Here is a 22128-nt window from a genome sequence, read left to right on the forward strand (position 1 = left end):
AGTGCAGAAAAGAATGGAAAAAGAAAGAAAAGGTGTTGACTTCCGACTTCCTTTGGTGCAATAAAATAAGATAGTAACATCAAACCACAACTCTTTACTTTACATGATAGTATAAACTAGCCATTTCTATATTAACAAATCTTTCTAATCAGTAAAACCCAAAATCAAAGTTTCATTTTTTCCACAAGCACTGAAGTCTAGAAGCGGTTTCCAAGTAGAAACAAAAGTACTTATGTTTTTTTTTCTTTTATCAAAACAGTCAATTTAGCCATTTCTGTTAACTCCATTTATATGCATTATTATCAAAGGGTACTGTTGAAAGAAAAATAATCAGGTCCAGTTCCAAGCTGGGAGTAAATAAAATGGAGGCTAAGATGCTGGAAATAAAATGGAGACTAGCTGTTTGGAAAGAAGGTTTTAATGATGAGCAGAACCAGCAACAGCATGCAGTTCTGGGACAGCTGACCAAATGAAGTTGAGAGTGGGTGGATCTATATAGGCCTCTGAGACTTCGAAATAGAAATGTTTCTGGGATGTGCAATGAGGTGGGCTTTTGTGTCTTTTACTAGTCTAATGGTAGTGGGTTAATCCTGTTATGTCCTAAAGGTCATGTCCTGTCCTTGGAGCTGGGTGGAGGAATGCAAATTCTTAATCCCATCAGTTGTAGGGGCTAAAGGCTTTTGCTTATGAATACTGTGCCCCAGTCCTTCTGAATGGATTACCAAATCTGCATTTCTAAAGAGTGACCTCCTCAGGTTTCTGCCTCAGGAAAGGGAGACTGGGCCCTTTTTCTGCTTAAAAATTTATCTCCATTTCTCCTTCAGGGTAAATATTCTATCCTGCCTCTTTTAATATTTCATTCTCTGGGGGAGGGGGTGCTGACTTCCCACAATACCTTGGCAGAGATGCTGTGTTTCTTAGAAAACTAAACTATTGTATCATTTTGAGTTACGTTAGTGGAAATTAATAGTTATTTCCTTTGTGTAAACTTATTTTGAACTTAAACACACACCAAAAGCATAGAACCATCTTAGTACCCAATTTAAGCATTGGTTTTGTTTTTATTTTTCTCTCATACTTTATTGTCCTACTTCAATATTTTTGTTCGTAAAGTGCAAAATACAGTACTTGAGAAGGTTGAAGATTTTTAAAAAGTTAAGCATTTTTTTTACTACACTGTAAAGATATAGGAAAAAATGACAACAGTGACGTTTTTTGACTAAGACAATTTTACTACCCATAACATCTTTCATCACACCCAAGCAGCAAGCTAGTGTAGGGAGCTTAGAGCAAGTACGTAGTTTCTCCTGCTCTTCTCTTTAACAGAGAAGAAGAGGTAGAGAGCTCAGGAGAAACAGCCTTAGAGGGCTTTGCTATTTCTGCCCTCAAGCATCAGTTGCCTGAAGGTTTGGCTGACTCTGCCTAATTGTAGGGGCAGTCCCAAACAGTAAATCAAGTCATTTATCAAATTTTGAAAATATTGGGCTTTTTTTTCCTCTCCCTATGAAATAGAAAAAGAAGTAATCACATTTTATCTGTTTGACTTTTAAAGTTGTTTTTAATTGTTCTAATGTTCTTTTAAACTGCCAATAAATGTATGGTTGATTTCTGTTTTTATATATTAAATTATAGCCAATTAGTTATGTAATAGCTTTTCAATTTACATGAAAAGATTGACAGAAAATTTTTGTGGAGATCAAATAGAGAAGCTCAAAGCAGACTGTGTTTTGAGACAGTGCCTCGATTCAGCCACCTTCTTCTTTTTCTTTGCATTTTATTGGAAAAACTTATCTTTGCAAGACAGCAGCTTTGTTTAGGGAACAAATTAGAAAAATGCTTGATCTGTTTCCTCAGTGATCACATTTTCACTGTAGACACAGGAAGTCTTGCACAGTGCAAAGACAGTTGACAGAAGCAAAATTGTTAATCAGTTGCTGCAGAAATTAAAGGATGTTAAAAGCAGGAGAAAGATGCCATCTGAAATAAAAAATGTTCACCAAAAGATGCTCATTAGAACAACAAATAGTTGTACAATAGAATGGATCAAATAGACAAAAAATTGTGTGAACCATGAAAGCAAAATGCAGTGATTTTATTATGAAGATTTGGGGTGCCGGGATCCTTCTCACTATTATGATCACCATGGCAGTATCTGGTAAGTTCACTATGTTAAAGTAAGTAAAGATGTTTCCTTTCCATGGAACATTTGCTTCTGTTTTACAAAGGAGAAGATATATTTAAACAATTTTTAAAGAAAGAATATTTTGTAAGTAGTTGTCAGCACCTACATTCCTAAAGCAATGGTTCTTGCTTTATCATGTTGAAAGTTAAGTGGCATTATATGTGTGTGTTTATATTATAACCTGAAGAATAACAGTTAGAAGCAGTGAGAAAAACGGTAAGAACAATGGATAATCTAGGCTATAGTAATATATGTACTTAGTAATTTATTTTATTTCTTTATTATTTTTATATTATTGTCGGTTTATGTTTTTATTCCATAATTCTTCCAAAATTCAGGGTTGCACATATTGTTTTTTGTTCACATATTTTATATCCACAGCCATCCAGACTATGTTAATAGATGGAAAATGGCCAGCTCATGCTATGAACTTTACAGTGAGTAACTAAAAAGTATCACCTTAGTTCTAATCTAAACACTATGCCATATTGACTTTGCATCACTATGTATACGTGCACAATGATGCATGACGTTTTAATGTGAAAACTACAATGTCCAGTGGAATGATTCTGGAAGCCACTTTCAAATTTGACCTTAGTGAATAAGGTGCTTTGTTTAATACATTTTTAATGCTATTTGCCAAATCAATAAATTATTCAGTTTTGTAGATATTACAGTAAAGACTATAAATTTATGCTTTCGTATTATGACTCTTTATCAAGCTATCCCTATAAGGAGAAATTGTTCAAAAGAGTATGATATTTTGCAAACATTTTATTTAGATCAAAAATGTTCTTCAAGGGGTGCTACTCTGCTTGTAGGAGATAATGCAAAATGTATTAATTCAGTATGTCAAGCATGCTGTTATATGTCAAATCATTTGTTTCCTTTGTTAAAACATTGATTGAGCCAACCCATGCTATGGAAAAAAAACAGGAATAATGGAACAACAAAATTGAAAGAGACCCTGGAAATCTTGTAGTCCAACTTGCTTTTAAATTTATTTATTGATAAATGTACAAAGAATGTTTTTGAAAATGTTAAGAGAGTATTTATTGAATATGTAGACCAACAAATTATTCCAATGCCTGATGGCTTACAAACAAAATAATACACAATAAAAAACATCCTTCATAGGCAAAATCAAATAATAAAAGAACTGTGATTAAAAAAAAAGAAACCATGCCCCAGTCTTTATAATACTAGAGCCCCAAAGAACTAAAAAAGCCCTAAATTAATAGTAACAATAAAAATGAAAAACCTGTAATTAAAAAGGGGTGACAATAAAGGATTGTGTCCCATAGATGCTCTGGATAAATTTAGCTTTTGGTAGTTTTTGGAAGGCTATTACAAAAGGCAGCATTCTAACTTCTGGACAGAGGTTACATCACTGAAAAACAATACTTTCTAGCCACAGCTGTCCTGACATCATGAAAATGAATTTGTGTATTCCCTTATATGAAGATGATATGTGAGTTACCTAAATACTTCAATGATATTCAGGAAATGTTAGACACATAATATAATGCCACAAACATGAATCTGAAAATTAATGCATCAAAGGCAGTTGTCTTTGACAGGAAATGTGAAATGAAACTTGGAAGTTATATATAAATGGTGAAAAATTAGTTGTGTAGTAAAACTAGAAATTATAATATCATAAATAAATGTGTGCTGAATGATGCAAAAGTGAGTGACTGGTGCAAAAGAAGTACATTCAAGTGGTTTGGATATATAGAGGGATTGAATGACAATTGGACTTGAAAGCAAACAAATGAGGGAAGGATAAATGGATTGAGAAAAAGGGCTGATAGAGAAAATCGTGGTTGAGTAGAGTTGGTGAGACCCTCAGAAAAAGAGGAGTGAGAATAAAATGTATAAAATGGTAGTGGATGAATCAATATGGTAGAAGAAAGATTCGCAGGCGTAAAAAAATGGAGAGAAGTATATTGAATGGTTTAATGTAAATTCAGTTTAATTTGATTTCTGTTTCTTTTTAAATTCTCTTTTTAGTGCTTTTAATATTTTTCTATGCTTTGCATAATGTAGTTTATTCTGAAAGGGTATAACGCATTGGGTTCTCAGAGGTCACTGGAAGATTAGGCCATTTGTTAACTATTGTCTTTAATGTGTTGCTAGGCACTCAAAGTTACATTTGTTAAATGGGCAGCCATATAAATCAATTTAACAAACAAGCGAATAAATAGTGGCCTGTTGGTACTCTTTTGTGAGTAAATCTTTCTAAGCTAATAATGAAATCATCTTTTAAAGGTGGATATTATCAGGCCAAGTTAGTCTGCAACGTCTTCCTTATCTCCTGCTTACCTATAATGACATTTCTATATCTTTCCAGATAAATCCAGTAAATATGCAATGCTTGGAACAACCATTAAATTGGACTGTCCTGCAGAAAGATATAATTTGACAGTATGGCTGGTGAACTTTGAAAATGGAACGTATTGCCATTTATCATTTAAGAGAGAGAACAATTCCATAGCCAGAAACTGCAGTATGAACATGGATTGGGTATCTAGACCGGAAGAAAATTCTGCTGTTCAGATAAAATCATTTCAAATGTTCAATGAAGGAATATATAGATGTTTCATTGCTACTGCTAAAGGAATGTTAAACAATGAATATGAACTATCTCTATCAGGTAAGAAACAACATATTTAAAATCACCATTTTGGATTCTTACAGTCAGAACTGTTCTTTTTTCCAAACATTTATATCATTTTTCAGGTGATATCTCAAAACAGTTTATAATATTAAAATGCAAACTTATAAAATATAGTTTCGTGATTAATGCATTTGTTCTGCTTTTACTTGTTCTTGTAATATCTGTTTCATTAATGAGCTTAAGGTACAGAGGTACCTTCAGCATTATTAATCTAAGATTGCACCTATTATAGTAGGCTTCCCTCAGGTATTTCAATGTAGCAATGCATTATTTACATTTATTGCTAATATTTGCAGGCATTTCCAGACACTTTCTAGGAAACTTTTCCCATCTTTCTGCTTTCAGAAGTGGGGAGCAGTAAGTGCAAATTGTTATGGAGTATCAGCCACCTTTACTCTGAATTTTTATCTTCATTTAAAGACCTGGCAAAATGTAGGAATTGCTAATATTTGAGAAGGAATTTGAAGCTCCATCTTCCATATTTTTCAAATACCAACATATTATATATGCAATATTCCTATAACTCATCAACAGATCTCGCTGTTTCATTCCAATTTCTATAGGTGTTCTTAGAATACTTTAGTACAGCATGTATTCAGTAGAATATGGGATCATAAAGCATTTATATTTATCAGTCCATCATTTCCTGGAGTAAGGCTAGACCTCACAATTTTTTTCCTTTCATTGGGTTAACTGCTCATGCAATGCTCACACATGGAACATTTGGCAAAATTTCCAACCCATCTTTCCTGATGCTTTTTTTTTTCAAAAATAGGGGGAGAGACTTTCCGTGATGGTTTTTATGAGCAATAGAGCAATTTTATTATCAGCACTGTGCAACTGACTAAGGGGGAATTAACACAGGATTGACCGATGATTAATTTGTGAGATTTGTGTTGCAAGAATGGAAAACTTGTTAGGAGGGGGTGGAAAGGAGGGAGGGATCGCCTACTTTTTTTTGTACTCAAAGACAGAAAATTAAGCTAAGAAAAGAAAAACTCATCCAAAATTAAATACATTATGTGGCAGTAACCTGAGTGTATATATTATCCATTGCTCAAATACATGCTTTTTTCTAGTGACCTCTACTTCTCAAGGTTATTTGGTGCATTCCTTTTGTTTACAATGTAAACATGGGTATTTTCCTGTTTTATCTATCATATGCCTACTGATTAGCAAAAGTGATTGGAAATCTGATAGCAAGATGCCTCTTAGACTAACTTGGTCTAACTTGGTGCTAGCTTGGTAAATGTAATTAATTATTTCTTATATGTCCCATTTCATTTTAGTGTCTCCACAAGTGTCCTTGACTCAGACCAATGGCACCGTTGTGTGCAAGGCAGCTGCAGGAAAACCAGCTGCAGGGATATCCTGGAATCCACCAGGAGACTCTCAAAATATGACAGAAATATTGGCAAATGGCACAAAGACCGTCATCAGTACATATTATATGAAAAATGTTAACGAAGATAAGCTTACGTGCCTGATCTCCCATCCTACTGGGGGAAAGTCACTTAACTTAACTGTACTAGGTAACTTTAAGCATTTAATCATCAGTTTCACTTGCCAAGTCACATTCAGTTGATACTAATCTGGAGGTCTCTGTTCTTTGTTGGTATTTTAAATAAGTGAATAATCAGTAATATATCAGGTTGTCTATGTAGCTGAGTGCTATTTACTCTGATGGACAAAGCTTTTTAGGGTCTTTCCTATCATCACATATGGTCTACTGATGGACGATGGTTCTTCCCTAACTGGACTGATCCTCCTTCAATCATTCTTGCATGTTAATAAAACAGATTTCCATCTTTCTTTAATTATTTTTATGTTAATTGCTTAAGTAATGGGAATTGGGGAAAGGCTGTGCTTATTATTAAACTATTGATGTTGGTACTAGTTACAAAGTACTAGTTATTTCAAAAATTAAGTTAGAACTAGCAATGAATGCTCTTAATACTAGAAGGAAAGTACTGTTTAATATTTTCTTCTTCTAACAATGAGGGTGGCTCATGATCCCCTCTCTGCCTAAAATGCACAGTCTGAAAATAACAGTTACAAGGGCAATTCAGAAATAAACCTCCGTTTGAGCATATGTGAGAAATAGGCGGGGATAGCGACGCCTGTACTATGGCACCATGCGCAGTAGTTCAGTAGGCAGTGAGGAGTGGAAGGAGAAGGTTGTGTTGCAGTTGACTCATCTGCTAGATCAATTGAAAATGAACCCTGCCATAGAAGATCCTGCCAAATGTGAAGTGCGTGCAGTCATACACACTCAACAAAGAAACCCCAAAAAGCTCAGCAAACATTATCTGCCAGAAAGGTTATGGTAACAGTATTCTGGGGTGCCAAGGGAGTACTGCTCGTGAAATTCATGGAGTGTGGTTTGACCATCAGTTCAGAAGTCTACTGTGAAATGTTACGAAAACTCAGATGAGCCATCTATAACAAGCGTCGGGGCATGCTGACTTCCGGTGTGGTGTTGGTTCACGATAATTCTCGCCTGCACACCGCTAGACACACCCAAGAACTTTTGAAGCAGTTCCGTTGGGATGTTTTTGATCACTCCCCCCCCATAGTCCAGATTTGACACCAAGTGATTACCACCTCTTCAGGCACATAAAACAGTGGCTTGCGTCGCACCGCTTCGACAATGACAATGTGCTTCACGATGCTGTTACAGGGTGGCTTCATTCCCAGGCGGGAGATTTTTTTGCAGAAGGAATTTCAAACCTTATAAGATGTTATGACAAATGCCTCAATTTGAATGGCGATTATGTCAAAAAGTAATGTAACATTATAGTTTTCTAATGTGTATAATAAAAGTTCTGTATCTGCGAGTGTCTGTCATTGATAACCAAACAGAGGTTTATTTCCGAATTGCCCTTGTATTTCTGTGGAAAGATTGGATATTTACATTCCTATTAATATTTATTTCTATGACTACTTACAGTTTAAAGCAATAAAAGATTTCACAATGAATACAAAGTATTGGCTGGCTTTGGACACAAACTCTTAAATGACCTTTTTAAGTAGAAAGTATGAATCTACCTAGGAACATATCTAAATTGTGACCAGCCATTCTACTTTCTGACACTTTTTTGCTAATTTAACATATTAAGACTATAACCTCTCCTAATTATTATTTGTCACAAATTCTCAGATAGCAATGAAGAAAAGGAAAGTTCTACCATGATAATTCTCTATAGCTGTCTTACTGGTCTTTTGGGAATACTTGGATTTTCACTTTCCATCTATCTCTGGAGGTTCTGTGGAAGGTATGTATACCAAGTTTTAACTTAAATCATGTCATGGTTCTTTCATTATTTATCAGAGTTGGCCACAGCAACATTTGTGGGGGTAGAGGCATTGGCAAAATGGCAGGCAGGACATTGCAATACAAACCCCCTCCCTTAAAACCCACAAAAAGGGGCGGGGCTTGCATCATGTCACTCTGCCTGCCCTTCCCCATCTCCCTTGCAGACACTGCTGGAACACCAGGAGCATCAGCTCAATGTACTAGTGCAGCAGTGAAACCCTTGCACTTTGAATGCTGCAGTGTTGCTTGTGCAATAAAATGTAAAATGAGGGGAAAAGCAAAAGGGGAGAGAATTATGTGAGAATGATGGTAATTCTAGGACTCAGAACCACGAAGGAAGTGGTAAATTGTCCCTTCATTTTAACTCTGCAACCCTTGCATCTTATGTGGAAAGGATGGTTAAACTGAAAAGATACTTTGTTATAAGTGGTATAAATTTGAAATGCCATCTTGTTGATTTAACAAAACTCATTTGCTGTGGGATTTATTGAGAAGAGGGAACTAACTTTTATTTTTCCTTCCTTCCTCCTGTCATAGCAGCAAAAGAAAAATCACTGCAACTACAAATATAGACACAATTTCAGGACAAAACATCCAGGTAAGATCAAGAAAACAATAATTGATCTGTTTCAAACTAGCCTTTAAATTTTTTAAAATTAATTGTTGGCTCACGGTAATTTTAGAAGGCCCAGGCTGTGATTTATACCTGCTTGACATCATATTAAGATGCAAGTGAGGACTATTAAATATATTTAGTAATTAATTAGTTAATTTAACTAAATTAACTAATTTAAGTAAATTAATTTAAATCACAATTTGCTATGCCTTGACCTAGCCATCTTTTTTGGAATACAACATCTAGCAATGTGGTTTAACAGATAAAAGTGACTCTTGGTTTGAAAACAAGCTGCCATTCCCTGGTTATGCCAGGTAGTATGCAAGCAATTCTACCGTAATACCAAAGCCTGGAGTTGCTAAGTCACATCCAGCTCTGTGGGTTGCAAGCAGCACAGTTTCAGTCAACAGAATGCTTTTAGTCTCAAAGGCCTTATCTGATGGATCACAGTGAGATACAAGAAAGGAAGCTGTAAGGCTTAAGATGCAAGCTCCTTTTCTGAGTCAAAGGTGTACAAGTAGTCCTCAACTTACAACAGTTCATTTAGTGACCTTTCGAAGTTACGACGGCACTGAAAAAAGTGACTTATGACCATTTTTTGCGCTTATGACCACTGCGGCACCCTCCATGGTTACACAATTTATATTCAGATGCTTGATAACTGACTCACATTTATGATGGCTGCAGTGTCCCGGGGTCATGTGATCACTTTTGCAACCTTCTGACAAGCAAAGTCAATAAGGAAACCAGATTCACTTAACAACTATGTTACTAATTTCACAACTGCAGTGATTCAGTTAACAAATGTGGCAAGAAAAGTCATAAAATAGGGCAAAAGTCACTTAGCAAATTTCTCACTTAGCAACATAAATTTTGGGCTCAATTGTCATAAGTCGAGGACTACCTGTACTGGATTGTAGGCACCACACAGAAACAAGTATTTTGGTAAGAGCAGCTGCTGCCCTTTCCAAAGCAACAAGGGGACCCAAGCTTACAGTCATGTTAATAAAACAATAGACTTAATTATTATGCCATATTTATTAGCTGTTTCTTAGATTTTCTTCTTAGTACTCCCTCCTTCCTTTTTAATTAAACATCGTTTATTTAATTCTTGTAATAACTTTCAAATTTAAATACAGAATCTGATATGCTTTGTCAACCTGTTTCATAAAGGAAATAAGTGCAACAAGCAATCAAGGCAGAATAATCAACAGCAAGCTTGAAAAAAATAATCTTCCCATTAAATTGTTCAAGTTATTAATATTTATTGACATCTTAATTTTATCCATGTTATCCTTAATTTACAGTTTAAGTATTTTATACATTACCGTTACATAGGCTTGACTCTGCTTATTCTGATTTTGAGGTTTCTCCCTGTTGTTTATCATATTTCGTAGATACTTGCTGGGAATAATTAGTTAACATCTTTCCTTGAATAAATGAACACTTTTCTCCCATCATCAATATTTCCAAATGGAACGTAACCACCCACTTTTGCTTATGCTTTATAAATATGATGTCAAGTCTTTATGTTTCTTAAGCATGTTTTGTGACACCTCTAGTAATAATTTCAATATTTTTACTCACTTTTAGCAGAACAGTTTGCCACTTCAATGATACTACAGCCTCGTTATTTTTTTAAAAAATGTAAATTTCTTTTTTGGTCTACAGTGGAATTAATTCTAAATGCTTTTTGAATCTCTAATAATTCACCTGCATCAAAATCCAAATATTTTCTACATTTTGTCTTTTCATACGTGTTTTCGTGAAAATAAGCCCCAACTGGAAAATAAGCCCCAACTGGAAAATAAGCCCTAACATGATTTTTTGGGACGCTTGTAATATAAGCCCCACCCCAAAAATAAGCCCCAGTTAAGATTGTCAGCCAGATGGACGCATTTAGTACTGTATTTCTCCAAAAATAAGACCTAACCGGAAAATAAGCCCTAGTGCATCTTTTGGAGCAAAAATTAATATAAGAGCCGGTCTTACTTTCAGGGAAACATGGTATCTTCAAGTAAGCTTTCCCTTCCAAAATCTTCTTGTATTCTAAATTTCAAATTCTGTGCACAAAATTAAGATTCTACCATTTGTAACCACTTATATATTTTATTCCTCCGTCTTTGGAATTCTTTTTTTTTTCAAATGGAAATGGTGCATTTATTCTTTATCTGTGTCTGTATATTTTAGTAATTGGTCATGTTCATACATTCTTTTTCTCAAAGCTATAAATATTTTGTTCCTTTCAGTCATAAAATACTGTAATTAAATATCTGTATTTCCTTCTTTGCTGCAAATAGTTTTTGCATTTTTCCTTTGCTATGCTTCAATTTTTGTTGCTAATGTCATCATTTTTATCTATCTTGTTTTCAAGAACCTCTATTTGATTTGAAAGAATAGCTTTTAATTCTTTCATTGTAGACAGTGAAATGTCAACCTTGATTCTTGCTGACTTTTCTCCTTTCTCTCACCACCCGATTTGGAAGTTCTTGCAACTAGTGTTTTCCTGCTCATCAATAATTATTGGTTTCCTGCAATAAACAAAAAGCAAATCAGAAAGTTATCCCAATAATACCTCTTCAACCAGCAGGACAGCATCTGAAGTAACAATAATGTGGAATCCAATTTAATTTTTATATACCAGCATTTAAACATGAAATAATAAACAGTTTCAACAAGCTAAAAATGTAATGCATAATAACATGAAATTAGTATACGAAAGCTGTTAAGATGCTGCTTTAATTCATGTAGTTAATGTTAGGTGTTGAAGTTTCTTCAATATTTTTACTTCCTTCCTGATCAACTTTGAATGCTAGATTCAGCCTTTTAGTCATTCAATCAACTTTGTCACTTTTGCCACAACTTATGCTTTATAGCATGCCCACAATAGCAGTCAGCAAAGCTTCTTACTTATCACTGGAAACTGTATTTTATTAGAAAAGGAGCACTGCAGCAATTCAAAACTGCTGGGCCCTATAAATATATAAATCGATCCTCCAATGTTTTAATCATGTTATCAAAAGGTCACAGCTCAGGAATCCATGGCTTAACTTTTGTCTCTAATTCTGGAAGGAACTTTCCTATTGCTCCAGGCCTGTAGTTAGTCTGCCATAAGTAACACAAATACTGTGGCAGAAAATAAGAATCTGAAGACCTTTTACATTTGAAAGATGTTCCAATATCTCTCAATAAAGTGCCATTTTCAAATCCTCTACAACTTCAGGGCAGCTATACTTTCAATTATTCCAAACAAAATTGTTTTTAGATCTACGAATACTAGGATCGAAAAGGAATGAAAGAAAGAATAAAACCTCTTTTGGTAAAAAAAAAGAAAAAAAAAGAAAAATCAAAATGTATAGCCTACTACCCACAAAATGTAACTATGTTTGTGCATAAGGTATGGGGGTATAGTTTTCTAGGGCTGGAGGATGTTTAAGGAGAAGTCAAGATGTCACCTGTGTTATAAACATGGATTCAGTTAATTATAATGATTAGTATCTCAGTGTGTATTATAATTCAAAAATCCAATCATGTAAAGGTGATTTGTGCCATATTTTCCCTATCAAGTATAAGTCAAATACAAACTGTATATATAGAATGAAAAAAAATAGACAGGGTTATTAATGTTTCCTTGTTTAAAGAATGTTTCAGAATTTTATTCAGAAGATGTCATGCCTTTTCTTCTCAAAATGTTTTCTTGTTTTATAGGAAGATGAATTGGAACCATATGCTACCTTTGTGCAAGTGGAAAATGTAATCTATGATAAAGCATGTAATTTCTCATCAGGTTAACACTTATCTTTCATCTTCGACATTAGACATCATCAGATCTGAACTGAGAGGAGAAGTGTGTAAGGGAAAATGCATTAATTACAGTGAACGGCAACTTGTTTTTTTCTTTCATTTAATCATGTCCAGTTCTTGGAGATTGCCTGGACAAGTCCCTGCAGTTTTCTTGGCAAAATTTTTCAGAAATGGTTTACCATTGCCTTCTCAGAGAACATGTCTGTTCTCATGTTCTCAAGATTACCAAGCTGGCTTTATGCTGAAGGCAGGAGTAGAACTCAGTTTCTTGGTTTCTAGCTTGATGCCTTAACCACTACATCAGACTGGCTCAAAATGAATGGCAACGGCTGTAACTTTAAACCAATCTTGAACATGAGGACATTTGCATCAATAAATATCTATTTCTCTTTAAGCACCACGGATTCCTCTGAGAACCTTATTGGCCTCTTCTGTACCAGGAACTTACTTGTTCTCACAAAGACTAAAACATTTGTTTAGAAAGCTGATATGAAAGTCATAAAAAGCAGATATTCTTCTACCATCATTCTGCCTAAGAGTGAGCTTAATTTGAAGAATTCTGGGGATCAAGTTAACACAAGATGTTTATTCAAGAAGAATTTATATTGAAACCTGTCTTATTTCCTCTGTATGGATATGTCTAGCTCTTTATATTCACACACTTTGCAATCGAACATCTACAATTTCTAAGCATTAAATTTAGTTTGTTGTCTTTCAGAAGGCATGAAAAAAAAAACCTTACTGAGATTTTGTAGACCTTTGGACAGATTGTTTGATTTTTTACAGTGGACGAGATTGCTATTTGAAGTGATTCAATAAGCACACAGTGTATTTTAAATCAGAATTCCCCAACCTTTTTGGCTTTGCGGACCGGCCTGTGGTGGGGAAGAGGAGATGGCTCTGTGGGAGTGGTGGGCAAGTGCACGTGTGCACACAGTCCCATTCGCACAAGTGACAGGCAAGCACTCCTGCTGCTCACACAAATGGAGCATGCATGCCTGCGCTTGCCCACTGTTCATGCAAGTGGGGAAGCGTACGTGTGCCCATCACTTCCGCAGCTAGGTTTTGAAGGGCTCAAGGCCCGGTAGTGGGCCATAGTCTTGGTTTGGGGACCACTGCTCTAAACAGTGACTGTAAACTTGATATTTACAGTCAAAATAAAATAAATGAAGAAAGTGGAAAGAAAGCAGAATTTGGTCAAAACATTTTCCTTGATATTTGGTTTTGTTCTGGCATTTTTTGAAGTGTACATAAACACAAAACTAAATTAGATTAAGAGGAAGGCTTAGGTAATTACCCATTATATGTAAACACACATAAATAAACCTTAATTGGCATCTTTTGTAAGTTTTGACAGAATATGATTTTGAATGTACAGAAAGTTTATACAGTACAGAGAGCTCTAAGGGACGGGGAGGAGGTTTGTTTGGATTTAGAATTTAAACAAATCTTGCAAAGCAGTTCACCAATTTAAAAGGAAAATCTATTGGAAAAACATTTTCACAAACAGATACTTAAGCAGTTAAGGAAAATTGCACATACAATTCATATGATAAATGTGCAACTATCTGTGATCTAAATTTATAGGAGGAAAAATTAAAAACCAAAAGGAAGCAAAGGATATAGATTCACCCACTATTACTTTTCTCCCTCCTTTCACACACTGTTCAAAATGGTTCCGCAAATGACTTCTAGCCACTGGCTTGCTTTCTTCTGAAGTCCTTCTGGACAGATACAGATTTGAATTCTGGGAAGGAGAATGGCAGAATATGTGGGGCATAAAAAGAACAGCAAACAAAATTCAGTGGAGTTTAAGAGGAAAAGCAGCAATTTGAAATGCCAGCATATTGTTATTTGCCAAAATACTGTTGCTGTGGTTAAATTCAAATCTGAGCTTCTACAACACTGTATATCATATTTGACTGAAAAGGAGATTATTTTTTCTTTCCACAAATAATATGAATTACACAAATAATGTGTATGTCAAATTGAGTGGGAGAAAATCACTATTAGAAGCTTCAAATTATTAGGAGCCACTAGATGGCATATAAGCTCGAAGCTAATTAAATTGTGGGAAATTTTTCATGTAGTAAGACTGGGAAAAATGATCCTTCAGCTTTTTCTATTTCCTAGAGAACCTTTGAGAAAGAATTATGATATTTGTCCCCCTAACCACCGTTTTCCTTCATGATATCCTAGATACATTTGGCTATGAAAGCTGAACTTAGAAAGTAGCTTTATTTTAGTCATGGTGATATTGGTTATTAGTACACTGCAACATTTCTTTGATGGTATTAGCAAATCCATGAACCTCTCCTATGTGATATAGGAATATTACAGCAGTGATAATTCACATTAACGCTATAATCAGTGAATGACTATATGTTTCTCATGGAAACCAAAGTGTTTCAAATTGAGTTGATTTTTTTTTAAAATTAATATCTTGCAGTTGCAAAATTACTCAGCATTATGCTTTGTAGGAGAATGTGTCATTTTTTCTTGTTTTTACTTTTTAGAGGAAATGCAATAAATGATGAGTGATTTTCCTAAAATCAGACAAATATCTGTGGAAGAAACAGGGGCTATAGATACCCAAACATACATTATATATATATATCCATGACAAAATAAGGGGGAATTCCATTGTTACATAGCAGCATAGCTACCATGAAGAACCAGGAGTCTCTGTATTTCTGTTTAGGAAGAGAGGCACCATCTTGATAATCCAACAGAGTGGCCAATAGTAAGAGATACCATAAGTGACAACCAAAGGTGTCCAAGTCATTTACACTGTGATCCATTCATTGCCTTGTTAAAACATCTTTTTGCAATTTAATTTAAAATTATTATCAATTAGTTCGAAGAATTTTTGTGAAGCAAAAGGTAGGATATTACAAGCATGCACCCCGTTTCTGAATAGTAAACCAATGATACAGGTAAACCTTGACTTATAACCACAATTGAGCCCAGAATTTATGTTGCTAAGTGAGAAATTTGTTAAGTGAGTTTTGTCCCATTTTACGACTTCTCTTGCTACATTTGTTAAGTGAATCGCTGCAGTTGTTAAATTAGTAAAATGGTTGTTAAGTGAATCTGGCTTCCCCATTGACATTGCTTGTCAGAAGGTTGTAAAAGATGATCACATGGCACCAGGACACTGCAACCGTCATAAATATGAACCACTTGTCAAGTGTCCAAATGGGGATGCTGCTGTGGTTGTAAGTGTGAAAAGTGGTCATATGTCACTTTTTTCAGTGCCATTGTAACTTTGAACGGTCACTAAATGAACTGTTGTAAGTCAAGGACTACCTGTACTCAGTTTACCATCAGATTTCTAGGTAAATTTCATGCCCATGAAGCAATGAGCAGTTTCTGTACCTTGTCTGCCTCTATATGCTTTATGCTACCTGCCCATTCAGGCTCTTTCCACAGTATCATCCTTTATTAGACCTCCTATCATCTACATGTAACTATTTTGAAAAAAAAAAAGAGGTCATCTTTCAGGCTTAGCACATGGAAAGGCTCCCATAGCCGAATGGAACATGAAGCCAAATGCAACTTGGGCTATCATGATTTGAAACCCATCAATGTTCTACAAATTTCAGTACAGATAGTCCTCGACCTGCAACAGCTCATTTAATCACCATTCAAAGTTACAACAGCACTGAAAAAAGTGACTTATGACTGTTTTTCAGCATCACTGCAGCACCCCCATGGTCTCATGATCAAAACTGGCAACTGATTCATATTTATGAAGGTTGCAGTGTCCCTGGGTCATGGGATCATTTTTTTTGTGACCTTCTGACAAGCAAAGTCAATGGGGAAACCAGATTCACTGAACAACCATGGTACTATCTTAACTACTGCAGTGATTCATTTAACAACTCTGGCAAGAAAAGTTGTAAAATGGGGCAAAACTCACTGTCTCGCTTAGCAACAAAAATGTTGCACTCAATTGTGGTGGTAAGTCAAGGACTACCTGTACTTTGTTTCTTTTTAAATTGGAGAACTGCATTGCAATTTTCTGTGAATTTTAAAGGGGAAATTATATATTTGAAACTGTAGAATTAGAGTAAATTCACATTTAAGGACAATAAAAAAACACAACCCTATTACCTAAAGCAGGCATGTCAAACTCACGACATCACATGACGTCGCACGACGTATCAGGACTTTTTCCCCCTAGCCAGCAATGGGGTGGGCGTGGTTTTGGCATGATGAATCCGGCCCACAGGCCGGCAGTTTGACATGCCTGACCTAAAGGATTAGGTATCTCCACTGCATCTTTTTCTACAACTCTACATCCCAAAAGATACTTTTCAAAACAGATCTTCTTTACAAAAAGATACCTCTGATTAATTTGCATGTAGTGTTTCATTAGCCATAGCCTTCCAACTAATAAAATCTAGGCTAACCTACTAGAGCACTTTAGAAATTACCAGGAGTTTTGCCTTCCTTCTGTTTTTTGGCTTATACATAGTTGCCATTATGCTTGCTTGTTCTTTAAGACTGTGCACATCAAATTGAATCTATTGCATGTTTGTCAAATTGTTTTTAAAGGTAGCAGTGCTTATTTGTTGTACTCAGGGCTCTGGCAAAGCATGAAAAGAAATCTTTAGAAAGCTGTAAGTAATTCACTGACGCCAAATTCTTCCTTAGCTCAAATGTGCTTATTTAGGCAGTCTATCCAGAACCTTGTGAAATCTCAGTAAGACTATTGCCCTGTTGAAAAACAGAACACTAAATTTAATCCTTGCAAAGATTAAAAGTTTTTATGAAATTGTTTGAACACAGAGGTATAGACATAGTCACACACGAGATGTAAAAAGATGTCATCATGAATTATTCTGGACATGTACATTTTACCCCAGTGGAATTTACAGCTGTATAAATCTGAACATGAGCAAATGGTGGTACTCCCCTTTCCTTGCCTGAGGGTTGCCATTACATATTTTTAAGTGCACAGCTGCAGAAACTCTAACACAGCTTGCTTTTCTGCCTTCTGGATTTACAGTATGAAGAAGTAAAATTCAGATGAAGAGTCCAGGAGATGCCAGAGAAGGTTGAAGCCCGCATGCAAAGTATTTAATGCAGCTGTATCACAAGCATGCCAGGCTTTTTAAAGTTGAAGCAAATGTGTGTGTTTTTCCTCCGACTATTTCATGAATTTTTTGAAAAATTTGATTTTGTACAGAATTGTGAAAACGTGTAGGATCAGTGAAAGTGATTAAGATAAACTGCACGTAAAAGAATAACATATCCTCCTTGCAAAAATGCCAGAAACAAACAAACAAAATAAAAAAAAACAAAAAATACTGTCTGGATGAAACAGAACAATCGTAACTTTAAGACTCATTCAGAAATCTGTGCTTAATGTTAATTTAATAAAGCTGCATTTGATAGACTTTCTCCTAGCATTTTAGCCTATAAGTGTTATACCCATTAATAATGTTTATAATTGCAGAAATCTATTTGCTTTTTAAGACTGTAATTCCAAGTGATATTTGCCATTTTTATGCTTCTATTTGTGCTGTTATATATGTCAAGCTTAACAATATAACTATATGATCACCAAATCCCCCTCTAAGAACTAGCTCAGTGATGACAAACCTTTTAGAGACCGAGTGCCCAAACTGCAACCCAAAACCCACTTATGCATCGTCGAGTGCCGGGTGGGTGTGGCCCATTGGCTGGGTGTGGCCAATTCAGTGTGCGTGGCCCATTGGGTGGGCGTGGCTTCGGTGGTAATGGCAGACTGGGTGGGATTAAAAAGTTCAATCAATCAATTCCAACTTTGCAAGATCTTTTTTTTTTGCCACGAGAAGTTGAAATTGACTGATTGAACCTTTTTTTTTTTTTTTGCACACAGCGGCGGAGGCCTAAAGCGAAAAGGTTTTATAAAACCCAGCTGAAGGCCTAGGACTGGGGCGACGGCGCGAGTGCCCACAGAGAGAGCTCTGAGTGCCGCCTCTGGCACCCGTGCCATAGGTTCGCCACCACTGAACTAGCTTATCTACATTTCTCTCTGTAACCTTAACTGAAAAGTTCAATATCAGATTATTGGAAGTTAGCTCTAATTTCAAACATATGTATCATTTTGTTTCTTTCCACTGGCTTTAAACTCTAATCATTTATCATTAGCAGCATCACTTTCCAAATGCATTTTTTCATGAGTTCCCCTGTTTCCCGTAGATATATTTCTTTGTCCAGGACTTTTCACTGCATAGCTCTGATAATTTTTCCATTCAAACCAAAATCTTAAGGGAGGGAAGTCTAAATTTGTTTTTGTTTTTTTAAGATCACTAAAATTCAGGATTATATCTGGAAGTTTTGGGAGGTTTGGATGGGGAGGAACAAGTAAGATGGAGTGGCTGGAATTTAGGGGCTGCAAGATCCTGGATATTTTCCATCTTAATTGTGGAGAGAGCTTTGCTGCTCTGATCAGAACTGATGTACAATTGGGGGGCGCTCCTGGAGTCATGGCTCCTGGTTGAGGAGCATATGGCAGCCATGTCTAAGAAGATTTTTGCACAAATTTATCTTGTCTACCAGTTATGCCCATTTTGTATTGGGGGCCCTATTCAAGGTTACCTATTCAATAGTACCAAGGTTACTATTCAAGGTGAATTCTTGTTTGAATTATTGTGTTGTGCTGTGGATAAGGTTGCCCTTGAAGATAACTCAGAAGTTATATATGATCCAGAAAGCAGTAATATTACTAGTTAGGGGAAAACATTGGGGTATGTCCATGTAATTCCACTCTTACATGAGTTACACTAGTTATTGGTAGGCTTCTGGATGCAGTTCAAAGTGCTGGGTTGTCAAATACAAAGTCATTCATGGATTGGGCCAGGATATTTGAGAGACTTTCTATTAAACAATGCCATTGGTAGGACTCAGGAAACATGCCTTCTCTCTTGCTCTGCAGAACAGCCTCTCCTCTAAGATCTAAATATTGACACTCCTGCTAGCATTTACAAAGATCCTAAAGATCTTTTTCCTTCAGCATTGGGCCATGAACTATTCATATGAGGTAACATAACCCCTGTTTCCCCAAAAATAAGACTGGGTCTTATATTAATTTTTGCCCCAAAAGAGTCATTAGGGCTTATTTTCAGGTGGTGTCTTATTTTTTCATGTACTGGTACAACAGACATAAACACAAGGGCCATGGCCAGGCATCCCCCTCAACACAAGCACAGGAGGTGGCAGCACAGGTGAGTCTGAGCACTGCAAGTGCTAGGATGGCCCTCCAAGCACCAGGCAGAGGCAGAGGCAGAGCCATGAGAGGGAGGCATGCAATCTGGCCCGCTGGACGCGCTCCGTCCCACCATCTGCCTTTGCTTGCCCATGGCTGTGATAGGGCAGGCAGCCACATGGCACATCCAGCAAGCTGGTGCCACTACAAGGTGAGGTGAGGTAGGTAGCGGGCCGGGGTGGGGCGGGGTGGCCTGGCTGTGGGGTCCCGATGTGCATGGGTACAGGGTGTGTGGGGCAACTCTAGGGCTGGGCGCGGGCGGAGCAGAGTGGGGAGGCGAGTCCCGACTGTCTCTTGGGGACTGGAGCTTCCTGTCCTTCCCACTCATTGGGATCAATCTGGGTGGGGTGGCAGGCGGGAGGCTCATCCCGCATGTGAAGTGGAGTCAGAGGACAAGGTTGGATAGCGATGACCGAGCATGCAGGGGCCATGTCATGGTGCTACACCTGCCCCGCCACCTTCCTTCCTTCCTCATAGTGGCAGCACCGGCCCTTTGGTGTACATGGTGTTTTTATAACATGTGTATTAAACAAGGTGAATTGACCATGTGGAGAATGTTCTCACAATTAATATTTCAACAGATTCCTATCAGACTGTAGAAAAAGCCTTACTGCCATTTCAACAAAGTCAGCTTTCTCTCTCCTTTTCTGAGTCATCATCCCTAACAGGGTGACATTTTGCTACAAAAAAAGGAGTCACTCTTTCCCTTGTCTAATGGGAGAAGAAAGGATGAGTAATTTCTGCTCATTAGCAATGTCTTACTGGAGCCTCTTAGCTCTCAGTGAATACATTACAAGGACATTAATTGCAGTTTACTGCCCTTGTTAGTATTTAAGATGTATTGCCACAGAATAACATTCATATTGAGAGATCTACTCACATGAAGTACAGAATCAGGAATTATTCAGTCGGAAGGGACTGATCATTTATCAGTCTATAACAAACCACTGCTGTGAGAACGCTCATTCATACAATGACTGCCAACATGGGTACAACCAAGCACAGAAATAAACTAGTAAAGCTAAAAGAAAAGTAAACTCTGGAAAAGTCTGAGTTCCAAAATACAATCCAACTTCACAATTCTGTATCAGGCTCATGCTCCAAATTCTCTCTCTCATTCCTCAGACCCTCCACACAGATCACACTCACTCCAATCATCTCTCTCTCTCTCTCTCTCTCTCCACCACATCTCTTTCTTCAATTTTCCTCCTTTTAGCCATTACCATGTTTTGTTGTTATCTGCTTTGCCTGTCAGGTTTTTTCATGTAGTGGCCATGTAATGCTTTGCCCCGCCATATCTCTTTCTATTCTTTATTTGGTCTTTCTTGTAGGTCACTGTGATCTCTTTGGTATTCAGTAGGCTTTCATAGTGTACTAGTTCATTGCATATTCTTAACTGGCCTTCAGAAATTCTTCCAAAGTCATTTTTTATTTCTTTAAGTGTTTGGTGTTCTTGAAACATTCCACACCAACCTCTGCCCCTTGGTAAGTGTTATTATTTGCTCTTGAGTGGTTAGAAGCACTTCACAATAAAATGTAGTATAACAATAGCGAGTATTTCACTCTGAAACAAGTCTCCTATCCAACAAACAAAATCATTGCAAACAGCAGACTCTTTTGCATGTTTAGAGAGAGATGTTTACATATCATCTATATCCAGGATTAAGCAAAGCCTACAATTCTTGTCTATAAACAACTCCCTATTACTATTGAATCTAGCACAAATAACAGGGAAAAAAGGACTAAACATTTTTGGCAACTTTAGCCAGCTATACATATTTTGACTTTTTCCTGCAGTTCTGTTAGTTCAACCAAAAGCAGAAATCTCCTCCTCCAGATGTCATTGGATGTCCAATTTCATTAATCCAAAAGAGCATGGATAATGGCCTGAGGTGATAAAATTGCCTCTGTGGAGCCACAAGTTCCCAATCTCTGTTTATACAGAATGTGCAAACCATATAATAAGGCTATTCCCTGAACAGTTTATTGTTCTCATCACCAGATTAGAAACACAACTGCTTCTTCTAAAGAAATATCTAAAAATGAAATCTGTGTTGATCCATTTATTTTATATTCTCCTGGGGGTTAGTTTGCCAAGTTTGTAAAATAAATCAATTTTAAATTATATGTTAGTGTTTGAACTTATAACAGGCTAATTCTTCCCCAAATTTTTTGGGATAGCTCCCCATCTTCCATCAACATTTGGGAATGAATAAGCCTTAGTCTACCTTGAAAGAGAACAATTTATTTTAACAGTATCTGAGTACATGCT

At 36.4% G+C, this 22128-nt stretch overlaps 1 protein-coding gene across 1 annotated transcript; it reads left to right on the forward strand.

Annotated features, from left to right (window-relative positions):
* The first annotated feature begins 1820 nt into the window (after nucleotides 1-1820).
* CD200R1 (CD200 receptor 1) lies at nucleotides 1821-13561 on the forward strand. Its single transcript, XM_015815875.1, has 6 exons — nucleotides 1821-2155; nucleotides 4536-4838; nucleotides 6152-6394; nucleotides 8023-8137; nucleotides 8716-8776; nucleotides 12503-13561. The coding sequence occupies exons 1-6, from the start codon at nucleotides 2071-2073 to the stop codon at nucleotides 12584-12586; spliced, it is 891 nt and encodes a 296-aa protein (XP_015671361.1). The 5' UTR covers nucleotides 1821-2070; the 3' UTR covers nucleotides 12587-13561.
* Nucleotides 13562-22128: the final 8567 nt, after the last annotated feature.

This window comes from Protobothrops mucrosquamatus, unplaced genomic scaffold (genome assembly GCF_001527695.2).
Source record: "Protobothrops mucrosquamatus isolate PMUCROS unplaced genomic scaffold, P.Mucros_1.0 scaffold_107, whole genome shotgun sequence".
Taxonomy (NCBI): domain Eukaryota; kingdom Metazoa; phylum Chordata; class Lepidosauria; order Squamata; family Viperidae; genus Protobothrops; species Protobothrops mucrosquamatus.